At 45.4% G+C, this 21104-nt stretch overlaps 1 protein-coding gene across 1 annotated transcript in view; it reads right to left on the bottom strand.

Annotated features, from left to right (window-relative positions):
- Positions 1 to 21104, bottom strand: part of LOC119170136 (transmembrane protease serine 9) — a 37327-nt gene that overhangs the window by 15520 nt on the left and 703 nt on the right. The window contains exons 2-7 of the mRNA XM_075885903.1: positions 19397 to 19672; positions 15848 to 15936; positions 13969 to 14069; positions 10905 to 11161; positions 9515 to 9681; positions 9020 to 9173 (exon numbers count right to left, since the gene is read on the bottom strand). Coding sequence (XP_075742018.1) covers positions 9020 to 9173; positions 9515 to 9681; positions 10905 to 11161; positions 13969 to 14069; positions 15848 to 15936; positions 19397 to 19672 — 1044 coding nt within the window. The remainder of the gene's footprint in view (positions 1 to 9019; positions 9174 to 9514; positions 9682 to 10904; positions 11162 to 13968; positions 14070 to 15847; positions 15937 to 19396; positions 19673 to 21104) is intronic.

Genomic DNA, 21104 nt, shown 5'->3' with positions numbered 1-21104 from the left:
CTCGCTGCCAGTCAACTAAGGATGTCATTCATCTCTGGGCGGAGAGAATGCGCTCCCGGTTGTGCAATAAAGCTAATTTCTGTCACTCCCTTTTGGACCGCAATATACAGCAAAGTAAAAGTTCTTACTCTTCTTAATACTTGCGAATTTCAGCATTTAATTCCAGTGGACTTGCCATGGTGGATCAGTGGACAAGTTGCTCGACTGGTGGCCCAAACGCCGCAGCTTCTATCCGGATGGGTGCGGGGCATTTCGGGAGAGGCGAAATGGTACAGGCCCGCGTGTACTCTGCGATGACAGTGCACTTTAAAAAACACCTAATGGTCGTAATTTCCGGAGCCCTTCGTGTACGGCGCGCCTCACAACCAATTCGTGGTTTTCCGCATTAAAACTCCAAGCACTATTATATTGTTACCAATAAATAAAGCACCTGGTACTATATAAACTATTTGTTTAGGGTGAACCTCTGCCCATAAACTCAAAACTAAAAATGGTCAGCCAAATTGTCTCTTGCTCGCTGACTCGAACTTCGTCGGTCTCTTCATCTGCCCCCCCCCCCCCCCCCGAGTCTCGTGCCGGTCCCGTGGCGTAGCATCGTGCAAGACGGCGTTCCACGGCGCGGCTTTCTTGCTTAGCGGTTTTTACGAACGCAGATTGTGGCAGGCGTCTTCTGCGATGGTCGAACTGTGGCAATATTAAACCATGTGCAATGTAATGCATGCAATATATCGCGAGATACAAAAAAAATGCAAATGCCACCGAAAGACGATAGTCTGGCGTCTAGAAAGAGTAAACAAAACATTTATTTGATGTTCTGCGCAAGAAAATCGGTGAATGGTATTCTGGAGGCGCTGCGTTAGAGTGCCTCGAGCGTTCAGCGGAGACGAACGAGCACATCAAGGGACGTTAGACACAAGCGCCATCTGGTAGTTATCTTCGAAAACGAAGGAAGGCACGCGCGCCTTCGAGAAAGATGCGTGCCATTCTCAGAGGCGATAAGGTGTAGAACGCAAAGCGATGGGCAGATGCCACCACCATGTCGTTTCAGCAAAGCGATGGAAACACTCGCCTTTTTGAGCACCGCGTTTCACTGTCAGCGCAGCGTGTTTAACGCTACGGTCCTTAGAATTTCTTGTATGTGCCTTCTCTACAATAAAGGCAGAGATACAAAACATCGACGTGTTGTTATGGTACCTCAGATATGCGCAATATTTGCTTTTAAATTGACAATCGCACAACTATAGACCCTAAACCTTGAGCAATATTGTTGCGTGCTGCGGATGGGGTCGGCCGTTTGAGGTATCGTTAAGGACGGACAAACAGACAAATGTACAGACGGACAGACAGACAGACAGACAGACAGACAGACAGACAGACAGACAGACAGACAGACAGACAGACAGACAGACAGACAGACAGACAGACAGACAGACAGCCAGACAGACAAACAGACAGACAGACCAAAATTTTTCCGTCGAAGGTCCCCAAGAAAGACTATCGTCTTTAAAAACGAAATATATATAGGAGCGAGCGTGTGGACGCCGTACCGTCATAGCAGGCCGCTACACAAACTGGAATGCAGCGTAGCCTGCATTTACGCCTTCTGCGGTTTAACTGTACGATAATCAAGACACCATTAAATTTGGCGATGACTGCGTCTTGAGCCAATAAGACACACCGTAGCAACTTTATAAGCCACTCTGAGCAGAGAAGATGGTGAATTCGGCATCATGGCGGAATATGCATATAGTTTGTGGCAAGCTAAGAATAAAAAATAAAGTGTACCACTCTCCATTTCTGTATTGCGCGTCCAGCTAGAACTGCCCTTTGCTATAACGTAATGAATAGAACAACCCAATAAAAATTGGCAGATCCCACATACAGTGGGAATCGAGCACATGCGAAGCACGAATGAGGAAGGTAGATGGGTCACTTCAAAATCAGCACAACGTTACGAGACGGAGGTAAGTTATGCCGTACATGACTTCCATGTTATGATTATCATGTTTGGACGTTTGATATACCTTCGTCATCTATTAACGTCACCTGATGCCAACTTTGTTCTATATAGCTTTGTTCTATATAAAGCTAGCGAAACGGCCGCGAGCGTGCTAGGAGCGTAGCATGTGACCATGTTTCCATATGATTATGAGACACGCCGTAGTGGAGGGCTCCGGAAATTTCGACCACATGGGGTTCTTTAACGTGCATTCAAATCTGAGCACACGGGCCTACACCATTTTGCGCCTCCATCGGAAATACAGCCACCGCAGCCGGGATTCGAGCCCGCGACCTGCCGGTCAGCAGCCGAGTACCTTAGCCACTAGACCACCACTAGACCACCATGTCACGACACGCATGTTATGATCATCATGTTTGGACGTGTCATTTACTTATGTCGTCAGTTCGCGTCACTTAATACCGAATTTGGTACATCTGAAGCTAGCGAAACGGCCGTGAGCGCATCATGAGCGTGGCATGTAGTCATGTTGTTACATGACATGTATCTCATGATTATCATGTTTGCGCTAGTCACATACCTTCGTCATCCATTCACGTCCCGTAATACCAAATTCGGTATCTGCAAAGCTTGCAAAATGGCCGCGAACCCAACATGAGGGTCGCATGTAGTCATGTTGTTACATGACACGCATGTCATGATTTTCATGTTTGTGTCTGTCACTTGTGTTTGCCATGCAGTCATGTCATACCATACCATTTTCACAACATGCCATGTGAAAGAAACCACCGCAAGAACAGCAAGATCATGAAATGTAAATCATGACATTCATAACATCTATGTCATAATTTTCATGTTATGACTAGTCAGTTATGTTCGTTATACAGTCATGTTATGTCATACCAAGTTTGGTAGCATTATCCAAACGGCGAGGTGAGCTAAAAGTCGTGAGTGGATAGATAGATAGATAGATAGATAGATAGATAGATAGATAGATAGATAGATAGATAGATAGATAGATAGATAGATAGATAGATAGATAGATACGCTCAAACTCGCCGAAGTTCGCCAAGAAATGCTTCGCATTTAATATAAAAAAAAAAGCTCTTATCCACTCGTACACAACATCATTCTCGCCGGTCGGCATTCAACGCGGTCGAAGATCGTGATTGTGCCGCGTTTAACGTGCACGGAAGCGGCAGCAGCTCGGAGTGCCTTACAACGCTTTGTCGCGTTCCGTAGGTTCCGCCGCGTCAAGAAGCAACACGAAAGAAGCATGAACAAAACAAAATGGCAGCATATCCACGGAGTGAATGATGGAGAGTGGGGCGAAGCATCCGTCCGTCCATTTGTTCTTGCTTCCGTCCGTCCATGCGTGCGTCTGTGTGGCTGCCCGTGCGTCCATCCGCCCATGCGTGCGTCTGTTAGTGCGTCCGCACGTCCATCTGTGCGTCCGTCCCTGCGTTAGTTCGTGCAGCCATCCGTGCGTCCGTCCATGCATCTGTCTGTGTGTCCGTTCGTCCACCTGTTCAACACTCCAAGTACGCCCATCCCGCATCTTTTCATCATATATTCCTCAAATAGAAGCACAGCCATCCAGCGGACATTCCAAGGACTGAGCGAGAGGAGGCACACGCACACTTTCTTACGGCTTGTGCTTCGTGTCTACTTCCCACCTTTAACCGCCTCGAGTTCATGGTATATACTAGTTCACTGTATTCATGGCACTGCGGCCCAACGCTCGCTAAACCTTTCGAAAACCAAGGAGGTTACGCCCAGTGAGTATGACGTAGCAAACTTTTTCAGTCAGATAGTGCTCAATGTACATACCAAAGGCTGCTAAGAGGGAATGAGATACAGGAGAATTCGGCTTTTAGTTAACGCGCACGCTGCGAATATTTTATTGTTCAACAATGCACAGAAGAAATCTCCCACCGGCACCACCTTGGAGGTCAAAATGTAAGACTGGTTACACAATACTACTACTACGACCACGAGGGACGAACAAGTGCCGCTATAAGGAGCTTCGCCCCTAAAAGGGCAATACGGCCCCACGGGCGGAGCCTAAAATAATTCTTAGGCCGTCACCGACTATATAGTATACTTCATGTATGCCGCAACAATGAGATTAGCGTTTCAAGGCGAAACATTCCTTCACTCTTCAGCGCGATATGGCACTTATCGTCGTTTATTCGAATGATTCGTGCATTTGTATAGACAAACTGGCTTGGTTCAGACGCAAAAGTTTGCATGCCGTGAACAGATGGCAGCTGCACGAAAGAATTGATTGATTGATTGATTGATTGATATGTGGGGTTTAACGTCCCAAAGAAGTTCCCCTGCCAGGGAGCCGCCAGTGCTTGCTTGCAGACTAGCAGCGTTCCGAGTCACACAAGCTGTTACAACTATACACACGCAAGTCGCGAAGCAACACCATGTTGCTTTCAATTTTGCAATGTTCGTGGCCCTTCTTTGAAACACCCTCAAACAACATCTGAAAATACAAAGAACGAGCGGCGCGTAATTATACCCTGGCTTTTCAAGTCTTATCGACAGAATTTGAAACTCTATAGCAGCTTGTTCACGTGACGTCGCGAAAAATTAAGATCCCGATTGTTTCACGTGCGAGAAGAGACATCGGTTGTAGACTGTCTCCTACCCAACGATTTGCCATGCGGTTATACGCCCGTTCTGCCTTGTTTTTCATCGAGCGCGACCAACTGATTTCCCTTTGTTTCGAGTGTTTTCGACTGCGCAAGCGGCGATAATAGCGAGAAACAGAAAAGCGCAAAAGACTGATAGGCTCAGCGCTTTGTGTCAACATTCACACCGTGTTTTGTGAAAAAAAAAAAAAAACAAATGGCGAGAAGACGCTATAGAGCTTGCACGAAATGTAGTGAAGCCGAGGACGAAAGCACTCCATCGACTTTGAACTCGTAATGGTTTAGGTTCCAATGAAAACAAATTAGACACGTAAAATCGTGTGGTATCATGGCGTCTACTTTTTTTTGTCATTTTAGGCAGAAATGTCCCACAAAACCACGGAGACAACGTGACAACCGTTCAACGCTTATGATAATTTAATATGAGCTTTTCTAGCCCGTCACTTTTGGTCATTCACCTCGAGGAGAGTGCTTTTGAAATACTTGCGCTGTCGTAACACGTATTAGGTTAGTACGCAACAGAATACATGTTTTGAACGTTGTAATGCGCACAAGAACAACAACGCTGTTTCTGTGTATTAAAGTATCAGGTCTTTATAATCCCTCGATTGTAACGCGACCACGTTTGTAAGGCGATAAATGACTTTTTATTGCACTCAGGAAAAAAAACAATAGGAATTTTGTATTCGATTGTAGCGCGAAGGTCAACTTTATGTAGCAAAAATCGGGAAAAATGATAGCGTTATACATTTGAGTAAGTATGGTATGTGTGGAAGAGAGTGAGAAAGACAAGAAAGAAGTCAACAAAATGCTGCACACTCTTTTTTTTAATAGATTGTACTCATAATCTCACATGGAAATATTCGGCACCACCGACGCAGGTAAATTATTACAACATGACAATCACACACTTACCGATCACAGGATCATATACCTTCATAAACGAAGTAAAAAGGTATAACTACTGTAACCTCAGAAGCAAAACACACTGATGACATGAATAAACAGCGCCATAATCATAAACACTGGCAGTGATAATATGCGGGTTCACACATTTCCATTGTCCTACATGTTCACTCAAGCTGAACGCCTCAGGCACTCTTTTGACTGCAGCCGCAACGAAATGCTGTGGCCTCAGCCAATGCAATGAAAAGCAAAATGAACATTAGTCTCTGCAATCGAAGCAGGTATGGTATTTGATTGTTACCCGCACTACGTTTTAACTTCCTCGTCTCGTCTCAATAACCAAAGCTGCAGTCTCCATTATGTTTCATAATGAAACCGTCGCACAACACCAATTAAAACATGCCCGCGTCGTTTTATTGTTGGGTAGGTCTAAAAAGTTCCACGCCCATGTTTCTTAAACGTATCGATGTTTCTTCGTAGTGTCATTAGAGCGAAATTAAAATCACCCTCCCACCAGTCCATGCGGAAACGTGCGGCACCGGCTTCGGTTACTGGGATAATTCCGGCGATTCACTAAAGTGTTTCTTAATTATTGGTTACCTCTGCCCAGATATATTGATTGGTGCTCACCCTCCGTGCGCTCGCTCTTTCATTTAAGTGGACCAGTGATGTGCAGCGGCATTAACACAATTTCTCTGGCACACATGGTTTTGCCCAAGCTTGACTTTATTTCTATTTATTCATTTCATTTGTATATTAGGTCTTGTCGAAGTTCTGTGATGCGTACTCGCTCACGATGCTGATACTTGTTTGCGTGCATAGGACCACCAGACTTCTCTTTCACATGGTCACAGCTTTGCTTCAAAAGATAGGCAACAGCAGAATTTTGATCGGCTTCCAAATATACTCTAGCACGAAGGTTTTGTGAGTGAAACGTTCCGTTTTGTCTGATCGCCCAGTGGGTGACAATGGGCGTAAGTAGATTCGCTTCCTCTGATGCTCTTATTTTTTGAAGACTGCTAATCATACTGAGCTGCCCTTGGCCTCAAACACATGAAGGTTTCGCCAGTTAATTTTGGAGGCCATAAATACAGCGGAATTTAATTTTGTCAACTGTTGACAGAGAAAGCATAAGCCAGACTCCTCAAGATACTGGATCATAGAAGCGCTTTCACAGTCGGAGAAATAAATTCTGTCCTGAAACTCACTCTGTAAAGTTGTGCAAAAGGATATCGCGGCACCACACTATTACTGAATCCGAATGGTGATGAAATTAGATGAGGGTGTCCTTGGTGTGACCTCACCGGGGACAGCGTTCGGTACAGCGCCTCACCAGAAAAGACTTGGTCACCCTGGTATTCAGCCACTACCTCCCAAAAGAAATTTATGTCCTACACTTTTAACTTGTCCTGTGTAACAACGCCATGTTGATAAAATGGTGGACGTTTGTCGCTAACCTTAACGATCTAACAAGACTGCAAGTTCACCCTTCAGTAAAATCTATGAAGAATGCCAATAAATAACACAAGAAAGCACGTTTGAAAAAAAAAAGTAGACAACGTTCGGGCTCGGGTAAGATAAGCACATTTAGAAAGTCGTGCATATACAGAAGCCGTACAAGATATGCGAAATGTAACTGGATCTACAAATGAACAATACTACATGGTACACGTGGGGTGCATCGTAATGCGTAAACAATAAGTTAATACACACGCTATACATATACTTACACACACAATAAATAACTTACACGACAAAAGGTGACAAAGATTGGTACATTTTTTTTACAATCGAGAACCTCGGAAGTGAGCCCCTATAATGCATTTCAAAGCAAAACCTAATTTGGGAATGACTTGAAGTTCGGCTTGCATGACTGCCTTTTGAGAGATTGAAATACAGACGTTAGGTTCAAATTTAGCCTATATACATCACTTGAACTGTGTTAATTTTTCTGTAATGTAGCTTATATGGTTTTTTTCGTCACATTCCCGCATTGCGATTTAATAAAAAGTAAGCATAGGAAGTGAATCGGAAAGAAATATGAAAAATCAACCATGTTTTACATGAGCAGAGACGTGCGAGACCTTTCGAGATTAATGAAGCTGATTTGAAAAGTCGGATCACCTGATATGTGGGGGTATTAACGTCCCAATACCACCATTTGATTATGAGAGACGCCTTATTGGAGGGCTCCAAAAATTTCGACCACCTGGGGTTTAAGTTGGATCACCTGTAAGCGTCCAATTCACCATTGGACGCTTACAACGGTTCTTAAAGCGGGGAACGGTTCTTAAAGGACCAGCATTTGATTTTTGTTGTGCTGTCGCAGTCAGATCACGCACACTCACTTAGATTTGTCTCATAGTTTACGTTAAGCTTCGACGCTTGGTTGGCGATTCGCTTAGGGTATGCAGTACGAATATAGCTTTAAAATCAGCCGAAAAGCTGCGCTTGAACAAATCCCTGCGAAAGGCGCACGAAGAGAGTTCTCAAAAAGCGCACAATGAACAACACGCGTGGTTCCTTTCACTCACCAGGCAAACGCAGCTCTGGCGTCGGCAACGTTGCGCAGGCAACCACAGAAGGTCGCAGACCACGCGAGCACGTGACAGAAGGCCTCATCGCGACGATTCCGTTTCGTCACCGGTGGTCGACAGCAGCGCCACGCGTCCCTCCGATACAACAAAGCTGTTTCCATCCATCTGATAATCGACAGCCTGTATGTTTTTTCTCACTGAGCATAAACATTTTCTATCTTTCTCTTTCAAACACGACACGCAGACGTGGCTACGTGCTTCTGTCTCGCGATCAGCAAAGATGCAATCAGTCGCAACCATTGGCGCAGACCGATATCTGTCCAAAGGCTCGATTCAGGTCGTGATTGAATTGATTCCGCTATCAAAAAGGGGTGACGGATACACTTCATATGACCGCTTTGCGTGGAAACAACGAACTAACAACGAGCTGCGCCGCAGCGGTAAATCGACATATCCGTGAATAATAAGGGAGACCCATTTCCGGTCTGACCCAGTGGTCGATCGCAAATGGCGCACGTCTAGGTGGCCCAGACCGGCCGAATAGCTCGCGCCGGCGCGGTCCTTCAACTTTTGGAGACGACTGTATGCTAACGCTGAGATATAAGGTAGGCAGGGCTCAGCTACAAGCTCGACTATGCACCAGCAAAGACATTCTTCTGAACACAGAACGTCTTCCTGGGCCATACTAAGTATTACAATGTAAGGATGACACCTCCACTACAGTGCTACAGTAGTCCTGTAGCTCTTAATATACTAAAGATAAGTTCGGCTCAGGGCGGCTCTGCCAGAAGCAGCCTGTGGTCATTGTACAATGCAAGATATCATCAGTTCCCGACATCGTCCATCCTGGGCGCTGCACGCACACGTGGAGGCTGAGACACCCGCGTCAACTTCGGCGAAGTAGGAAGGTGAGCGTCCAGGCGAATTAGCAATGAGTTCGTCACGTCGAGCTCAGTCTCTGTTTCGGGCGATCCAATCGAGAAACGTAGTCACACGTGTGTAGGCTCCAGGAAAGCGACCACCGCAGCCGATGCCGAACGACACCACTCCCACGACGTTCCAACGAAAGTCAAGGCCCAGAGCTAGCAGGGGTCCTCCGGAATCACCCTGCGGGAAGACGGCGCGATGTGATGCCTTAGAAGGTCAGCTTACTTAGGCGTCTGTCATGCGACGCTATAGAGATCACGGTTTAAAAAGAGACGCACGTACAAATCAATTCACATCCCACAGATGGAGCTCTAAGAAACATGCCGGAATCCCCGCACACACACGCACCTACCTTGAGGAAACGAGTTATGCAAAGACACCGATGAGAGCCACATGCAGATTCTTGATGCCGCATCAAGACCCAATGGGCGAGTTAACGAACCAATCGAAGAGAATCAGAAGTGAGAAGAAGGTGCCTCATTAGCAAAGGCAGCAGGTACCCGCGTAACTTCGCCACCTACCTGGCACGCGTCGACGCCCGTATGGTTGACAGCGCACACGAAGTCCTCGGTGATGCCGTCAGGCGTGGCGACCCAGTAGCTGGATGATGTGCGCATAATCTCGTCGCACTCTTCGTTGCTGATGACGGAGACGCGGCCCTCTTGAAGACGGTGCGCGTATCGACCACCTGCGAATTGAGCAAGTGACTTAGGAATGCCGCATCCTATGCAGGGATGTCCACAAACGAATATCCCCGACAAGTTCAATAGCGAGGGAAAAAAAAAAGCCATAGGGCGAAGAAAGCGAGGGGAAAGTAATGAGAGGCGCAGACGCAGCCCGACTAAGGACAAGGTTTCATTAAGAATGATAAAAAAAAGGCCCAATAACTCCTGATGATGATTGACTGATATGTGGAGTTTAACGTCCCAAAGCCACCATATGAATATGAGAGACGCCGTAGTGGAGGGCTCCGGAAATTTCGACCACCTGTGGTTCTTTAACATGCACCCAAATCTGAGCACACGGGTGTGCAACATTTCTGCCTCCATCGGAAATGCAGCCGCCGCAGCCGGGATATGAACCCGCGACCTGCGGGACAGCAGCCGAATACCTTAGCCACTAGACCACCGCGGCGGGGCCCAATAACTTCTGATAGTTGGAACACCACCGCCAATGGATACGTCACATCAAGGGGTTCTTCAGAGTGCATTGAGTTTTACTGAGTAATATATATAATTGACAGAACTCTTAAATGTTGGCACACGTTTGCTAATTTGAATAATTCGTACTATAAGTACGACTGAAGTTCAGGGGAAGATGGTAGCTTGAAGCGATGAAAAGTTCAGCGACTGCCCGTGTTCTAGGATTTTAACGGTCACTCAGTTTTTTTAAGCTGTCGTTAACTTGTGCTCCGCCGTGCGAAATTCCTTACGAGGGTGTGCGCCACAGGAACTGGGCAAGCACCACTACGGTGTACAACAGGTAGGAGAGGCAAAGTAAAAAAAATACGGGAAAAAGAACAAGTTAAAGAAAAAAAAGAAATATGAAGATGAAACAAAGAAAAGAGGAATTGAAATGCAGAGAGAAATACACAAGATAAAGATATAAAGGATAAGATATAGAAAGAATGATAGCGAAATAAGAGAAAGAAAAATAAACAGAAACGAGGAAGGCCACCAAGCTATGCATTTCCCTCAGGCTTTGTATCACTATTGCGAAGATGCCACTTTTTTTCATCTTTCCGAACTACAAGATATTCTGATTAAAGCTCACACGCTCCCTAATGCCCAAGAGGACTCGAAGACGATAGCCACCTCCTCCTGTTTTTTTTTTTTTCTGAGAGTCAATTTATTGGTAATATAACATGTATTTAATGTCAGGCATATTGTTGGGGTAAGTACTTAAGCTCACCGAAAGCTGTGTGTCCCCAGCCGAGCACAACCACCTGACCGCCGAGCTTGAGGTCTGGCTGCGGCAGGCACACCGGGCCGATGTGGCTTCCGTAAGGAGCCCTGCTGGCGGTCTTCACGAGCGCGATATCGTTGTAATGGCGGTCCGTCCGGTAGCGTTCGTGAAGGCGGATCGAGGCGACAGGAATACTGGCACTGTGCGAACTCGCCGTCTCGTTCACTTCCAAGATGCCCACGCGCACCTTGTACACTCGGGCGCTGCGTAAACGAGGCGGGCGGTGAGCAGGGCCGCTCTCGCAAATCACACGTGGTGCCAGCCAGGCACACCGCGACGAAGCTCTGCTCATCAAGTAGATTATAAACAGCCAGAAGTGCAAGATTGCAACACGCACGGACTGCGGTGGATATTCTTTCTAAACAGGAAGGTGTTTATCTAAACTTGTGCCAAGCTAGAAAGAAACATGGCACGCTCTACGCGAACTGGACAGAGGTATCATGACAGGACGTCCACTTTTTGATTTGATTGATATGTGGGGTTTAGCGTCCCGAAACCACTATATGATTATGGGAGACGCCGTATAGTGGAGGGCTCCGGAAATTTCGACCACCTGGGGTTCTTTAACGTGCACCCAAATCTGAGCACACGGGCCTACAACATTTCCGCCTCCATCAAAAATGCAGCCGCCGCAGCCGGAATTCGATCCCGCGACCTGCGGGTCAGCAGCCGAGTAACTTAGCCACTAGACCAAAGCGGCGGGGCATGGACGTCCACTTTTAGTTTTGTGATTAAGGTAACAAAATAATTAACGAAAAACTGAATCACCTATAACACATTTGTTTCAAGTACGCTGCTTATGCAAGAGTTGTACCGCATCGAGGAGCATGTATTGCACATCTTTTTATGAAAACAACTTGTGTAGGTATGGTCTTTCCAAAATCTCAAAAAGAAAAAAAAAGCGTAGTATGTAGGCGGCGCTTGTGTGCTGGTAGGTTGCCGAGTTAAAGAATGCTTTGCGCCGCTATAGTGTATGCTTCGATAACGCATTCGTGAACTGGAAGGACGAAGATCACGGGGGAACTTTCCCGCTGGAGTGCATCGATAGCCAGAATAGATATAGGAAATTATATTATGACGACTTGTGAGGCTGTCAGTATTTTCTTCAAGTGCTTAGGTTGAGGGCGAGATGCTTTGTGATGACGAGCGGGTAACTAACGATATACCTGCACGCATTCATGCAATCGTGATGATGCGCTTCCATTGCCAAGGAAAATCTGGGCTTAAACTTTAAGAGGAATCCAGCTAGCAGGCCGTCGGCGTGAGAAGACATTACTGTGGGTATACTATAACTGTTTTGATATTTACGTATGGTTGTAATTGTCACTGCTCGAACAATTCTCATCTCATCTTATCTGATCTGCCCACCTAACCTTCTGTCTCCCCCTAACCCACCTGCCTTCTCTGGGAATCCAGTTAGTTACCCTAATGACCAGCGGTTATCCTGTCTACGCGATACATGCCCGGCCCATGTCCATTTCCTCTTCTTGATTTCAACTATGATATCCTTAACCCCCGTCTGTTCCCTAATCCACTATGCTCTCTTCTTGTTCTCATGGTTCGGCTCCGCGGTAGTAACCACGGAGCCGAACACCGCGGAGCCGAACCATAAGATTGAAGTAACTAGAAGAATAAGAATAGGGTGGAGCACATTTGGCAAGAGACTGGCGGCTATACTTTACGTCAAATTGGCGAGCTGGAGAGGTCCAAGGTGACCTAAAATTATGAATGGTGAAATGGCAAATTTTCGGCGATTTTCGGTTTAGGTCTCGGCTGAGTTCTGCATTCCATACTCATGGTGTCTTCAAAACAAATGGCCGACAAAATTTTTTCTATTTTTTCGTAGTTTTACACCCACAGGTAGAAGGGGCACTTCACGCGCACTTAAGTACGTCGTCCCGTTTCTCGGTTGTATTTCCTAATTCACCTAGATGCTGGAACAGTGGCGCCCTCGTGCGTCCACCAGCAACCTCCCAGCAATTCAGGTCCATGGACTGCTTCGCGTGCCACGAGGTGGTGGCGTTATACTACGTTTTTTTTTTTAGGAGCGTTAAGAGCTTTAAGCGTCTTCGAAGTTTCGCGCCTGCAGTGGCTAGGTGGCGGTTAGGCCGCGTGTCCCAACCGCAGCTCCATCTGTCGAGAATAGCTTGTCGACTTCTTCACGGCTGTAGTACCTCCTAGTTTGATATGCTGAGTTTAAATTTGTACTTAACATACTTTTCGGGTGAACCAGAAAGTTAGGCTTCTTTGGGCAGCCTTCATAAACTACAGTTAGGCCAATATATAGCGTAAACATGACCACACATAAAGCGAGGTGCGGGCTTTGCGATGACCACACAGGAGGACACTGGTACACAGTATACTTTCGAATTTATTTCTGCGGCTTTGTAATCACGTTCTTCCATTATTGGACTCACGATTCCACTGCAGAGAACTTCTGGAAATCTACAGGAGGTACGCACTATGTCCCTCTCTTGTAGCGACTGCTTCAAGCTGTATTCGCTGCAACTTAAAAAGATCACAAACTTTTGATATGAGGCACTAGCATTGAGGGACGCTGCTGCAAGTGCATGTATGCGCTTCCTAATTAAGTGCTCCCACGGTGAAGCGGGTGATATGACTGGCAGTGAGAAACGTCAGTATATTTTTGGGGTTTAAGGATGGTACCGTGTTCCACGGGGATATACATTATTTGAAACTTCGATTGCTATAGGAATGCCACACACATTTACAGTTGCGACGTTTCTGGCGAAGTCTGAAGAAAAATTGCGACTTTTGGCAAAATATCTCTCGTCGTTTGATGAACTTCGCTTGAAAGTCAGTGGAAACCCCGGTTGTTCGCGAATTCAAAAATGTTTCGACCTGATGTGACACTAGACGGTGCCGTTGTTACCACTAGCCATTCAAGTTTTCTTCCAGTGGTTCATTGGCTATAATCATCATCATGTTTGCGAGTCAAAAGTAGACCACACACACAAGAAAAAATATATATATATATGTATGTACGCACTCATTCCTGTAGTCGGGAAAGCAGTGAGCCGCCGTCAGCACGGTGTTGCCGTCCAACAGAGAACCACCGCATAAGAACTTGTCACCCTTAAATATGGCCGCCTGCATGGTGGTATTAAAAAGAAGACATGCTAAGAACGTCAAGAAGAGAACATCCTTTAAGATCTGGAAACAGGTAAGGATATACCCTGCATGGCGTGTGACAATGAAGCGTCATAAACAACGCATCCATGCTTGTCAATCATATTCAGGACAGATGATTTGACGAAAGAATACATGCTAAGAATGTCAAGAAGACAACAACCTTTAAGAACTGGAAACAGGTAAGGATGCCATGCATGGCGTGTGAAAATGATGCGTCATAAACAACACATTCATGCTAGTCAATCGTATTCAGGACAGATGATTTGACGAATTCCATATAAGCAAAGCTTTCATGGTAGCTGATTGGTACGACTTCGTCACTGTTCTGTCCTATTCATAAAGAAGGCTTAGTGACTCCAACGCCTGATTGCTTTACAAAATGTGACGTTGCAAGTTTGATTCCTCGGTGTGGTTCTCCCGCTTTCTTTGCCGCTTATGATGTGAACATTCGTAATCAGCTTGCACAGCAACAGGAACGACGTTTTTTTTTTCTGACTTTCAATGAATACCTAGGTGAGGATTCGAGAATTCCTACTGTTTTGCGTGCCAAAACAACAATACAATTATGATTGAAAATTTTTGTTGAAGCGCACTGAAGACAGACGGACAGAAGAGGCTGACAAGGACAGTGCTTGCTCAGCCTCTTCCGTCCGTCTGTCTTCAGTGCGCTTCAACAAAAATTTTCAATCATGAACGTTATCCAACTAGCCCAACTTGCCACCTTGCTGCAATACAATTATGAGGCACGCCGAAGTGTAGGGCCATGAAAAAAAAATCGATCACCCGCCCAGGGACGATCAGGTTCGATCTGACCGTCCCCGAGTGCGCCTAGTCGGGTGACGCCGAATCAACGCGCACCTATTGTGGACCAATTAAGTATTTTTACTCACTCACTCACCCATGGTTATATAGCGTGCAATCAGATTAAGTACCCAAGCCCATAGAATTTCAACTCGCACGAAATAACACCGCTGGGGCCGAACCCACACCTTGCGGGCCAGCAGACCAGAAACGTACCACGTCTTGAGGAGGAAGCTTGAAGGGCACTAAAAAAAATTACAGCATACGCACGAAGTGAATGATGACGAGTGGGAGAAACTCTGGGGGATCATTAACCTCCCTACATTGCCCGATTGATAATGCCAGGACGAGACAACATGTGCGTACAGTATACACAAAGTTGTTTATTCGTCACAATGCGCATATTGTGTTGAGATATCCATATGGATGATCATATAAATGCGGATATCAATAGCGTGTCACGCCCACGGACTGAAGACACGGCTCGATCCCAAGCAGCTTCGCCCCTAAAGCTCACAGAGCCAATTGCCGAAGTTGACTCGAGCGCTAAAGCATTCTCCCCCCCCCCCCCTTTTTTTTTTCACTAGATGTATATGTATATCCTTCTTCGCAACCCTCCCTTCTTAATGGCCTTCTGGTTTTGCACCGTCACCTGATCACGTCACCTGGCGTTGCACAGCCTCCGTGATCAGTCTTCTTCTCACCAAGCGGCAATGTCACGAGATTATTACTTCACTTTAAGTGATGTCATAATGACAACACAAGTTTTAGCGATCTGTGACGTCATATGGTGATGTCTTAAGTAATGGAATCTTTTTCGCATCACTCCGGCAGTTCTGACACCAGAGGTCCGTTTTCGCGTTCGACGAGCTATCTATAGGACTTTCGCTTTAATAGATATTGGGAAGCAGCGACGAAAATTAAGGGGCACTCACCACCCAGGGCCACGCAGATCTCGTAAGCCTCACTCCTCCGTTCGGCCCGTTAGTGACCGCCCCCGGATCGTCGACCACGGCGCCGCAACCTGAGTGGTTGACGAAAAAGGGGCACGAATATGAGAACCAAAGTTGGGAGAGTGTGAAGGCAATAATTGATGCACCTAACAGACGCCTAGCAGACATGCACCTAATGCACATAATAGGTACCTCGCTGCATTTCTGACATTCCAGCGTTGTCGAAGGGTCTGTCTGACAAATATATATATATATATATATATATATATATATAAGGGATTATAGGAAGTATCACGCAGGCTCTGATAGTATAGAAAAAGGAGTAATTCACACACAACGAACGTTTCAGCACAGTTTAGTCCGACGTTTCGACCGTGGGACCGGTCTTCGTCTGGGAATACAGGGCATAAAATTCGCGCGCTTATATATGTCAATATTCGAGACCCCCCCAAAAAAACACACATGCTCTTGTGTAACGAACAAGGCTCATCTGTATCAGTACAAAAACGGTTTTCAGTGATCAAAAATATATATCTATACAGCACTGTGTGATGTCACCATTTGTAAGTCATTGGCAGCTGATACGGCTTTGCGGGATACACGTGTGCATCGCGACATTACGGATGTCAAAGCTCTTTTCTTACAATAATGGTTCGCGTGTAAAATATACGCGTTGCCGATGATAAATGATTCTATTATATATATATAAGAATCGCTGTTTCTGTATACATTATCAGCACAGCGCACTCTCTGATAAAGAAGCAGACTAGCGTACACTTGTTATATTGTTGACCAATAAGCTTACGTGGAAGGAAGACACGTCAATGTGCCTGCATCCTCATTGATACCATCTGCTACAGTATTGAACTTGAATATCAGGTATGATTCCCGGAGTTCACGATCATGGTTTGAGCGGAAACCAGATTCAAGAATGGTCGCTTTCATTTGATCGAAAGAGTGGCCCGGCATGCGAACGTGTCGTGATAGCGGTAGATGAGGGAATATATTTACATGGGATTTGTGGTTATTAAAGCGTATTCTGAATGGAGTTTCAGTATGACCAATATATTGTTTCAAACAGGCACTACATTCCAACATGTATACGGCATTATAAGTGTCGCAGTCGAAGCTACCACGAATCTTTAATTTAAAGTCCGAAGACGTGCTCGCGGCGTTTTGCGTGGTTTGCATGTGCACACACACTTTGCACCGTGGTTTGTTACAAGGTGCACAGCCACTCTCTTTACGGGTACCAATTTTAGATGACGTTAACATGTCGTGAAGGTTTTTTGACCGTCGGTAAACAACACGAGGCGGAACAGAAAAAATTTTTTTGAGATTATCACTTTCGGTTAAGATGTTGTGGTGCCGTTTCAATATAGCAGATACCTTAGGAGCTGATGATTTTCATCATCAGCTCCTAAGGTATCTGCTATATTGAAACGGCACCACAACATCTTAACCGAAAGTGATAATCTCAAAAAAATTTTTTCTGTTCCGCCTCGTGTTGTTTACCGACGGTCAAAAAACCTTCACGACATGTTAACGTCATCTAAAATTGGTACCCGTAAAGAGAGTGGCTGTGCACCTTGTAACAAACCACGGTGCAAAGTGTGTGTGCACATGCAAACCACGCAAAACGCCGCGAGCACGTCTTCGGACTTTAAATTAAAGATTCGTGGTAGCTTCGACTGCGACACTTATAATGCCGTATACATGTTGGAATGTAGTGCCTGTTTGAAACAATATATTGGTCATACTGAAACTCCATTCAGAATACGCTTTAATAACCACAAATCCCATGTAAATATATTCCCTCATCTACCGCTATCACGACACGTTCGCATGCCGGGCCACTCTTTCGATCAAATGAAAGCGACCATTCTTGAATCTGGTTTCCGCTCAAACCATGATCGTGAACTCCGGGAATCATACCTGATATTCAAGTTCAATACTGTAGCAGATGGTATCAATGAGGATGCAGGCACATTGACGTGTCTTCCTTCCACGTAAGCTTATTGGTCAACAATATAACAAGTGTACGCTAGTCTGCTTCTTTATCAGAGAGTGCGCTGTGCTGATAATGTATACAGAAACAGCGATTCTTATATATATATAATAGAATCATTTATCATCGGCAACGCGTATATTTTACACGCGAACCATTATTGTAAGAAAAGAGCTTTGACATCCGTAATGTCGCGATGCACACGTGTATCCCGCAAAGCCGTATCAGCTGCCAATGACTTACAAATGGTGACATCACACAGTGCTGTATAGATATATATTTTTGATCACTGAAAACCGTTTTTGTACTGATACAGATGAGCCTTGTTCGTTACACAAGAGCATGTGTGTTTTTTTGGGGGGGTCTCGAATATTGACATATATAAGCGCGCGAATTTTATGCCCTGTATTCCCAGACGAAGACCGGTCCCACGGTCGAAACGTCGGACTAAACTGTGCTGAAACGTTCGTTGTGTGTGAATTACTCCTTTTTCTATATATATATATATATATATATATATATATATATATATATATATATATATATATATATATATATATATATATATATATATATATATATATGCAGTCACAAGGCAAGAGACGCCAGTAACACCAGTAGCTACTACAGAGAACTGCTTAAAAGAACAGAAAAGAAAAGCTCATGCAAACTTTTGTGAAATTCAATATTCCAGCATACCGCAATACACGTCAGCAAGCCTGAGCGTAAGACTCCTTAGTTGTTTAGTTGTTTGTATAAGAAGCTTCAAGAGCGCTCACTTCAAACGATCGATTATCAAGGACAAACACGCGCACATACGGAGTCTGTCGGTAAAGTAATGGCACCGGGTCTTGCAAACTTATTTATTTCTCCCACCCAGCCTTCAATTTTTCGAAACAATTTCCCTGACCATTGATACTCCAGGTAGAAAGCGCTTCCCAGGGTGAGAAAGCTCCCCGTATATCAGCTGCCGTGACCTCGGGCGCTCTGTTAACAGCCCATAAGGCGGCGGGAACACCATCGGGACTGTAACCTTTCAGACCTATCATGAGATTTTGAAATGCTAGCAAGAAGTGTTCCGGAGCTCACATCAAAGCTGAATCAATACTGCATCAGCCCTGATGCGAGATCAGTACTTTTAGTTTACGGACAAACGGTATGGTTTATAAGAACTTGTCGTTGGATAAGTGGGCGATTACATAACACGGTGATTTTAGCGCTACAAAAAGGCGAACACGTGTCACAGTCTTTGTAGCACTAACATCGCAACGTTATGATTTCGGTTTATTTCGGTGTCTACATTGCAGTCGCAAAAGGCTACGAAGCCACTCTTTGAGCATGCTGAGTTGTCTCGAATCATGCCGTGCAACTAATTGGGCACGCCGTTATCACGCGTCGCGACATGCCAAATATGTTTTTCTGAACAGTGCATGCACGTCAATATAGCTAGTGAGAGAAGAGATTGCGAGAGAAAGAATGGGAAGGGAGGGCTCCCGGAACACCCATTGTAGCGACTACTACACCTGGCTCATTCCGGGGGCCCCCTTCATCGGGTTGCCTGGAGGATAGCGTGCCTGTGTTCGGCGTCGTCGGGTTCACCACGTCGGGTTTAGGGCAGCACACCAGCACCGTGCTGTCGTGAAAGCCGCACGATTTCGGTCGGCGACCGCGACCGGCCAGGGCCACCAGAGGCGGACACCAGGTCAGGGGAACGCACAGGCCGGGAGTTCGGCCGCCCCCGCTCACAGAAGCTCTGCACTCCTTGGGCTCGAATTCGGTCCAGTCCGTTTCGCACCCCACTGCATACACGCGCACTGGTCAGTCGGACCTTTTATAGAGCGTCGCCAGTTTATCGTATGCGGTAAGGACCCAGGGGAAAGGAATAGGAGAGTTTGAGCGTTACAGCTGGAGAGAAAGAGAGAAAGCATACACGCCCAAAGTCACGCTCCTTGCAGTCGCAACTGCCATTTGTCTATAAGTGCTAGAGCAAGTCTGTTAAGCACGGTTATAATATTGTACCGCCGTAGTTGGCGTGCAGCTGTCTTTGTAGTCTTCACGATCTCTATTAGCCATCTTCAACAAAGCAATCAATGAGCGACTCGGGCGATAAAAGAAAAAGCTATGTGTTGACTACAACGGTGCACTATTTCACCGCTAAACACTCTTATTAGGACGCTCATTACCTAGAGCGCATAATTATGAGTTTCCATTAGCAAGAAGTTAACTTGAAACGAAACATCAATTAACAGTATATGCGCGAGAAACAACGCAAGGTTTCAATTACAGACGTGACACCATTAAACGATTTAAAGATGGCAGTATGTGTTTAGAGCAATGAAAACACAGCACACATCGGAATTGCGCAGCTTGGTGGCATTCTAGTGCATAAGTTCCAGCGTATAGATTTTTGCGTATAATAATATTCGGTAAAGAACGGACCATGAATCAAATTCACAGAACAACTTTACAGTAGGTTATTGTAGCAATAGAATCTGTTCCAATGATTTGGAGACGCAGTCGAATGCTGCAGTCGAGGGTCGAGGACAACCACATGCATCAACGTGACTGGACAATTGGGTGGATTAGGTTTTTTTTTTTTTTACGGGGGACATATGCAAGGACGAAGAAGGAAAGCAACAAGGTGTTTCAGTTTATTTGACTCATGCTCTAAGAAATCAACGCGTGCGTTACGAGAATGGTTATTAGTTAGTGGACCTAAAAGTTAGTGTTATTGACCACCCCTTGTACAAATAACACGCGATCTTTCAAAATATTCTTTATTATGCATGATATTTAATAGAAACGTTATAAGGAGGGTCAACAAATAGCCAAACTATTGCTTTAACAAAGTGCGTGGAGACGAGATAAGTACCACGTCACTGGGAGATCGCGAGAAACGTCATTAGAACCCTCGAACATACCGCCACTGTTTTGTATATTAAGAATATGCGTTACGATATCACACTTGAAATAAATTTCGCTTGGTAATGAATGTACCAATACTATTGTTACCAGAAACTCCAAAAGCAGAAAGCGGCATTTACAACTGAAGTGGTGCACGGGCTCATCCGGAGTTCTCTAAATCTGGATTCATAATTTAGCAATAGTGCATTACAATAATAAACACCAAAGAGTGCCCCTTTTAAGTTGTATGAGATCGCAGTTCCAAAACCGGCAAAGCATCAGTGCTATCTGCACGTCCAGTCACGTGAGCCTATTCGCTTACATGCG

The sequence above is a fragment of the Rhipicephalus microplus genome, chromosome 2 (genome assembly GCF_043290135.1).
Source record: "Rhipicephalus microplus isolate Deutch F79 chromosome 2, USDA_Rmic, whole genome shotgun sequence".
Classification (NCBI taxonomy): domain Eukaryota; kingdom Metazoa; phylum Arthropoda; class Arachnida; order Ixodida; family Ixodidae; genus Rhipicephalus; species Rhipicephalus microplus.
This window is presented reverse-complemented; position numbering and strand designations above follow the sequence as displayed.